Source organism: Trachymyrmex septentrionalis, unplaced genomic scaffold (assembly GCF_001594115.1).
Source record: "Trachymyrmex septentrionalis isolate Tsep2-gDNA-1 unplaced genomic scaffold, Tsep1.0 scaffold80, whole genome shotgun sequence".
Classification (NCBI taxonomy): domain Eukaryota; kingdom Metazoa; phylum Arthropoda; class Insecta; order Hymenoptera; family Formicidae; genus Trachymyrmex; species Trachymyrmex septentrionalis.
The window spans coordinates 1952743-1961367 of NW_017305988.1; the positions used below are offsets into that span (position 1 = coordinate 1952743).

The 8625-nt window shown below is 35.2% G+C and overlaps 1 protein-coding gene across 5 annotated transcripts in view; it reads left to right on the forward strand.

Annotated features, from left to right (window-relative positions):
- Window positions 1–583: 583 nt before the first annotated feature.
- LOC108754815 (protein FAM69C) overlaps window positions 584–8625 on the forward strand; it is an 8995-nt gene continuing 953 nt past the window's right edge. Inside the window, exons 1-3 of one of the 5 annotated variants that reach the window (XM_018497439.1) lie at window positions 584–602; window positions 7548–7708; window positions 7890–8577. In XM_018497439.1, the coding sequence (XP_018352941.1) occupies window positions 7575–7708; window positions 7890–8577 (822 nt within the window). In that variant the 5' untranslated portion in view covers window positions 584–602; window positions 7548–7574. Of the gene's footprint in view, window positions 603–1797; window positions 2622–4565; window positions 4950–7547; window positions 7709–7889; window positions 8578–8625 lie in introns of those variants that run through there. The other 4 variants (XM_018497435.1, XM_018497436.1, XM_018497438.1 and 1 more) reach the window with 4 other exon arrangements.

An 8625-nucleotide genomic window follows, 5' to 3' on the forward strand; every position in this document is an offset into this window, starting at 1 on the left:
TTTTTTTTTTTTTTTTTTTTATTAAAATGAAGCCGCACGAAGTGAAATGCACTCGCGTTCGCACGTCCGCTCGGTAAAACACTTTCGCGCTTCCGGTTCTGAACTTTGCAAGGAACCGGATTTTTAAAGGGAGATCCGCATCGGACGAACGACAGCGACGGCGACGACGGCGTCGACAACGATGACACGGAGCTTGACAGTGGACCTTTACGTGGACGTGCGACGTCTCATGTAAAAATGACGACGATATTCTCTCGCGCCGGAACGGCTGCCGGCGGTACAAGGGCGTCGAAGGTCGCAGCTGCGCGTCGCAGCACGCAGGTGCGTCTCTGTTTCTCTCTCTCTCCTTCTTGCTTGTTCACATATTGGTAGCGCGCGCGATTCAGAAACCGCTCGTACATGACACAACGCAACGCCGACGAAAACGACGTCTTTATTTTATTATCGTTAAAATACGCGAGAAGATAAAATGCATTGCTAAAAGACAGAGATGGCAGAGAGAGAGAGAGAGAGAGAGAGAGAGAGAGAGAGAGAGAGAGGGAGGGAGGGGGGAGTCGCTCTTCTCTCAATTGATCGCGTCTTCTTACCGTAATTAGAATGAAGTGTAAGCAGAGATTATAATTTTTCAGATTATTTCATTCAAGAAGATTTCGAAATCATAATTCTTTGAAATTTCGTACATTCATTATATTATTCAAAATTCTAAAAAAGAAAGAGAGAAAAAAAATAATTGGGAAAAGATGATGCCATGACATATGCAGCATTGTTTAATATTTTATATATTAATCTTTCACAGGTACCATACTTTGTAATTAATAGTAGATAAAGTATGGAAATTAATGTCTTACATTTAAGTAGAATGTATGTAGTAAAACATAAATAATTTCTTAGTAGAAATTTATTTTTTTAAATAAGATCATAAATCTTATGGTATCAATAGTTTCTCTCTCTCTCTCTCTCTCTCTCTCTCTCTCTCTCTCTCTCTCTCTCTCTCTCTCTCTTTCTCTGTATGTGCGTTTTAAGAGTATTATAAGCTATTTTAAACTTATATTTAGTTTGGATTCTTAAAATTGTTTGACTTAATTATTTCCGCATAATTTTTTCTTAATTAAAATTATCACGATGTAGAGTACTAGATTATACATGCGCAGAACTTGGAAAAAAAAAACATATGCATATGAAACAAATGCACTCCGAAGCACCGTCAATTAAGCATTTAAAATCAATTTGTGCGAATCTAGAGGACCACCGGACAGTTGCCTTCGCAAAATCAACGTGTAATCAATGATAATGACAAACAAAATCAGTCATTGTAAATCTGTTCGTTGTAGCTGAACTAGTTCAATAGTAAGATTATGAAACTATGAACTAGTTCAACTGCATGCAGTACTTAAAATGAAGCATACAAAATATATATTTGAAATTCAGCGGTATACAATAAGGAAATCAAGTTTGCAATGCAATCCAGTAATAAATTATGTCGAACTACACCTATATTGTTAAGTATCGTTCAGAGCGATTTAAACTGTTCGACGATTATATGGAAGAGATTCGATGGAACGTCGAAACACGGACCATCCCGACACGCATTTACCGTGAACAAGTAATAATGCACTTTAACAAGCTGTGCGAAGAACGTGATGCTGTTGCGTGTGTATCGTGAAATAAAAAATTTGGCCAATATCTCTCTCTGGCGGGGGGTGATCGTCGATCGGCGTACGTTCCTGGCAGAATCGCAAGATTCGCCACGAGAGGCGCAGCGTCGCGACGCTCGCCTTCCTCGTTCTCATACTGTACTGCAGATTATGCCGCATTGCCGCAAACGTTCGTCATCGACGCGACCCGAGGGTCGTAGCGGCAACGGCAGCGGCGGCAAGCGGATACCAGCGGATACGGCGAAACCGGAATGTTGACGCGAGACACGGTGCCGTCGCGAAAGACGATGAGAGGATCACGACCGCGGAGCCGGGTCGTAGCCGATGAGATGAAAAAAGAAGAGGGGAAAAAATAAGAAAATCAGAAAGAGCAGAGAAATAAAGAAAATATAAAAGCACAAGTTCACCTACCTTGATTACCGTCAGGGACCTGACGATCGGCAGCGCGAATATGAACATCCGTCGGTTGCCCGGTTTCATGTACCACTACAAGTTCGCGACGGTCCTCCTGATGTCTAGCCTGTTCCTCGTCGTTTATCTGCTTCTACATTGGGGGATAATGTGCACAAATCTCGAGGCCTGGCGTCACGTGTCTACTGTGGTGAGTTCTCACTGGGGTGTTACTCCGATCGGAACAGCGCGCGCTATATCGCATCCTCGAAACGCGATACCGATCAGCGCGAGGAGGATAAAGTTGGCATGGGGGTGAATCGGGTCGAATACCGTCGAGATTGAGAATGGTGAAGGTGTGCGAGTCGAGTCGGAGTCAGTGCGAGTGAATCCTGCGCCCGCCGCGCCGGATTCGACGAAAGGGGATGAACGGGGATGAACGGGGATGAAAGAGCGAAGCGGACGCACGCGTACTCTGCCGCAGCCTCCGGAACGGAGCAAGCATGCCGATCACCCCGATCATCTCCGCAGCTTATTTCTACGTCTTACTCGCATACGATTATTTCAACCAAGCGTGTACGTACATTCGCTCTTTCGGATTTTCTCTACTTCGTTTTGCGAGTGAAAAGCGCAAGAAAAAGCGCCCGGCTGGCAAACAAAAAGTACAAGTTCAGTACAAAGATCAATTAAAATTTAATTTGCGTTCGCAGAGGTCATTGATAAAATGTGGACTCCTACGATAAAAATTGTAAACTTTATATGATTCACTGATAAACTTATCATTACGGAAGAGAAAGTCAAGTGTGCTCTTGGCCCGAAACTGGAAAGTTCAGCTTTCCAGAAAATTGGCTGGAGAGAGATAACTTATCCGGAAAAAATTTGCTTACAATCGACTTTCATATATACGTATATCGTTTTGACTGAATAATTTCATGATAAGCATTTAGGAATTTATTGACGGGAATTTACTTGTAAATTCAATAAATAACATATCGAAGGACTCTCTCTATACAAAATAAATAATAATAAGTAACGGGCAAAGTAAGAGTCAACAAGTTTCTTTGAAATTTAATTTCAATTTGAAATAAATTTCAAAGAAACTTGTTGACTCTTACTTTGCCCGTTACTTATTATTATTTGTTTTGTAAATTCAAATTGCGGTAATAATCTGGTAAGACTATGCGTCCTAGTAACCCAAATAGTATTTTAGACGTCAATCTCCATAAAATATCCCTAATTTTATCGAGATCGATCCATACTTGAATAAGAAATTTCTAAAATGTTTCGAAATACTTAATAATGTATTTCTTTTAATTTCATACTACGTCGAATAATGCCAACTATAAGATAAAGTTATTAAAATTATAATTCAACTGTGATTTTGATTTTCTTTTTTATCGAATCGATGGGATATACATTTACTGCAATTATTAATGATTTTAAAAAATTATGTAGATCACGTTGATCAAAGTTTATTGATTTATAGAAAACAAATAAAATTATTATTAACTTATACATTTTTGCCATAATATTAAATAATTGTTTTTACAAAATATATCGAAAGTTTTCGCGTCAAGATTTTATTTATTAAAATTATTGCAATTCTAGATTTCTTTATAATTCGTAATGTCTCAGGAATGTCCTTTAGTAAGCACAATTGTAGAAAGATTTTAAACTACAGGTTGAAATTTTGGCTTTCGAGGAACGTACTAGCGCTATTATGTCATTCTATTTCTGATTTACATCTAAAGAAAAAATGACATTGAAGTTACTCGAACGTAGCCTTAATCTGGCCTAAATAATGAAGTCTTATATGATTTAAATCCTATATGTTACTGGTTATTACATTCTAACAGTACAGTCGTAGCATACAATTAAGAGGAAAATCATTTATGTAATACTTGACCGACACACGCAAGAATGTCGTGAGACAAGAGCGATAACATATAACATCTAACATTTTTTTCATAAGCTTTACATTGTATATATGCTCATTCAATTAAAAATTTCTTAAAAATATTCAAATGTTATCAAATCATTCTAAAAATTTTTATAGTTTTTTAAAACATATTTTGATTGCACTTGTGAAATAAAAGAGAGAGAGAGAGAGAGAGAGAGAGAGAGAGAGACAGAGGAATGTACAATTTTTATTTTATCTACTGGATGTTAAACAAGAGGATGTTTAGAGAATAAATAGTATATTCATTACCTAATCGACGTATAATGAATATAGACAAAAAAAATCACATACGCATATTTTCATATAAATGGACATTCTAAATTAAAATTAAACTAAAAGAGATGGATCGCAAAACGTACATAATTTTAATTTAATAATTAAAAATATCTCTTCATCATATGATGAAAGTTACTTTTATTGGAATGAACAAAGAGGTAGATATAATTACTCCATTTTAACAGTGATGTAAGCATGTTGGCTTAACTTACTATTATTTCAAATGATTCACTTATCTGTTGTATTTTTTGCATTTTTTAAAAGAGTGTGTATGTATATATATATATAGTATACTCTTGAAACATTCGTTTTCTGGTAAAACGTAATAGTGTACAATACCTAATAAAAGAGATAAAGCAATTCCGTCTCGAGAGCGTTTCCGATAACTGCCACTTCGGATGCGCAGAATGTGTAGTGCAGGCACATATAACGTGCCTGTACGAGAGCCGCGAAGTCCCTTCCCGAGACCGTTCCCTCATCGCAGCTGATTCGGCCGACTAAAAATATCACACGAACGAGCCCGTGCAACATAACGACATTGTACACATGCACGCATGTGGTTTACACGAATATGGGCGCCCACGCGCGCAACAGAGCTATGCTCTTTCATTGCTCTCGATTCTCATGACTTGGGTAATGCGTTGCAGAAAGAAACTGTCCACCGAAACGGACCGTGCTAAAACGTTCGTTCAGCTTTCGTTATTAAACTAATATTTATTTGCGAAACGAAATAGCGCAAAATCCTTGAGTCATTCGCAGATAAAATTACTTACAAGGAGGGTAATTCCGGTATGCCGCATCTATCAAAAACTTAATTTATTAAGTATTATTTACTATATTTAAAGTAAACGAGCTATCAGTAAAAAGTTTCTACTGTCTACTATTATGAAAGAAATATTAGAAATCCGAAATATTTATATTTTATTTTGTATTAAAAAATAAACTTTTTTAAATCCTTGCATTTTTGCCATATATCCCATAGAGGTATATGATTATTCATATACCTTTATTTCATAAAGGGAAGGGGAGTATGTACAGCTTATAAAAAATTTACAAATAATGCATATAAATAAAATGTAAAATGACACAATAACTTATAAAATACGTTTATAAAATTTTATTAAGGAATAAGAAAATGATAAATTTGTGTATGAAGTAACAAATAATAATTATAATCTCCCCAGATATATCACAAGTGTTATGGCATGAGGTACATACAAGTATTTCATGTGATACGTTCATTGTATTTACTATACTGAATTCAATCTGCGCACTTTGTATGCTTTGGGCATAAATCCCGCCTGTTAAAAATGCCATATATCCCAAACAAGTGGGATATACAAACTAAACAAAGAATACAAGAGCAAAGTACTTGTATTTTGTTATACAACATACTTACTATTCCTCTCATGTATCACGAAATAACCACTAAGTCTTTTGCACGTCCTACAATAATTATTTTATGTAGATTATAATTTATAATGGCACTACTTAACACAATGACAAATCGATTCAACTCATAATAATTTTAATAATACTAACAGTAAGCAACTAAGATCATAACACAATACAATATAACATAAAGGTATGTAACAGAGTAGTTGTGGGAAAATTACCCCCACTCCTTCTATGTTTTCTTACTTCTGCGGCATAAATCTCAACGCGGCGTATTCGCCGGAATTACTCTAAACCTATCTTTCCGTAACCTTTCCTCGCCGAATTTAATAAAACTCGTTATATTTGTAGAGCAAACGAAAATAATAGACACGTATTTTATTTATCAGCAATGATGCAGGTTTAAGGGTACAAACTATCCTTATAATGATAATCACGAATACTTAATTTCTTCCATTTTAGCTCACTCTATTACAGCTAGGATAGAGCGAGGCTAGTTGTGACACTTAATTCTTCTTTAAATTATTATAAATCTTCACACAATTACGATAGATTAATAGTGAATGCTTTAAAACGTTGCATGATCATCTGGCTCAATAATTAAGTACTTATAAATATGTAAATCCTTAATGTATCTCGTAAATAAGAAAAAAATTGTGTTAAGGCTGCAAGGCTGCAAAGCGGATCAATATGCCCCACATGGGGCATGTTGAGCATCCTCGAAGGATAAGTTGAGCCGTGAAGATAATCGTTTAATGAGAGGTTATACATTATTAAAAACATGAAAGGATTATGTGTTATATATTAATCAAATTTTTATTATTTCTATCTTAAGTATAGTAATTTGTGATACTTTCTTTTTTTAAATGCTTTAATTAACAAAATTAGAAAAATTAAAATCTTTACTCTTTATAATAATAATTAAACGTAAAATATATATTTAATCATTAACATAGAATAAAAAGCATTGATAAAGACAGATTTCATTTAAGCAGCCATAAGTTTATAAGGTTAGTTATGGGGTATATATTGGACCCAACAAGCTCCACATCGGTGACTGAAATATTTCTTTATAACTAGAAAACCGTAAATAAAATAGCTTGAACATTAAAAGTTAAAAAATGCGTTAATAACTTATATCTAAAAACATATTTAACTGTTATTAATCGCTTTAACTACTACGTAGACCAAAAAGAATATTTACTTATTAATTTTACTTTCGGTGTACAAAAACGAAAAAGCGCACATCTTTAAAATTTAGAATTAGCTATAATAGAATGAGCTAAAATGCAAGAAATCAAGTATCTACTAGTGCTTATCGTAGTTTGCATCCTTAAATCCGTACTATTGTCGATATAAAAAATATGTGTCTATTATTTTGGTCTGCTCTACAAATGTATCTTAAGTTTCATTAAATTCGGCGAATTATAGAAAGGTAGTAGTTTATTTGTTAGAAACAGAGAAATTTAAATAATTTTTAGTAATTAATATAATTATCAATTTGATTTTAATAGATATACCTTTTCTCGTTCAGAATTTCCCTTCCTTTTGCGCTTTTTTCAAAAAGTTTTATTTAATTTTAAATAAAATTTTTAATAAACATTAATATAATAAATATCAAAAGAATTACAATGAATCATAGTTATAACGTTTTAGCTTTAGAAAAATGATTATTTATAAATAATTATTATTACTTGTTTAATTGTAAACAGAGTATAAGAAATTTTTATGCATATCTATTGCGCAACTTAATTCACGTAATTTGCATACATTTTCTATTTTTCTTCTTTTTCTATTACGAAATTGGAAATTTTCCGCTTATCCGCTTTTATTCGCTCATATAGTATTCGATCATATAATTTCCATTTTAGTGCAGCCAGCACCGAGACGGTACAGCAATGGGAATTCTCTGCGAACCACTGTGCACAGAAAAAGGGATAAATTCGCTAGCATGTGAGACGCTCCATGCGGGCAAAGAGGCTGTTTTCTCCGCGCATTGGGAAGCGACAAGACTTGTATTCAAGGCTTCGAGGTATTCCTTCGTCCTTTTTTCACACTATGCGAGAGAATCAAAGGTTACGCACTTTTCTTAGCTTTCCAATTTTCGTTACTTACTTTCATATTTTTTAAATATTAGAAAATATTATTTATATATATATATATAAAATTCTCTTTCATATATATGAATTAATCTTATCTTAATTTGCATATAGGACTAAAATCCCCTCGGAGCAATTTGAGTCACTTTATTGGGTGGATGCGACCGGATTGCAACACTTCCCATCTGAGGAGGATTTTATCATCATGATCAAAGATTTAACTATCAATAAACTCAATGTAACTCTCACGCGACATCAGCTAGAAAGACTCGCCCGGTTGCGCACTCATCGAGTCGAGACCGATGCCACGAGGCGTCGGCTGGAGATGGAGAATCTTTGGCCGTTACTGCAAGAGAATGAATATTTAATGGCGATTTTGTATGAAGACAGGGATGTGTTTCCGCAGCCGATCGGCACGTGCGGCACATTCTACGCGGTCGAGTACGTCCGACCGATCGAAACACCCACGACGGTGTTAGCGTTGTCCGATTCGAAACCCGAGTGGGCCAAAAGGTTAAAACTCGCTGTGATGATCCTTAATCTACTCGAAGAGTTGGAGACGAATTTTCCCGAGCCACTTTATCTCTGTGATGTGAAAATTAATCATTTCGGTTTACCCCTGGGCGGGCAAAAACTGAAATTCTTAGATCTGGACGCGGTCTTCCCTAAAACCATTATCGATCGTATTACCAGTGACGGTAAGAGCTGCGAGAAGCATGAGGACTGTGATTATTTCGATTGCCGGTCTATCTGCTCGAAGGAGAAACGCTGCGAATCTCCGGTTCTTAATAATAATTTACAGGTAAAATTAGTATTATTAAGTTTTATTTTTTTTGTTATATTTAATATT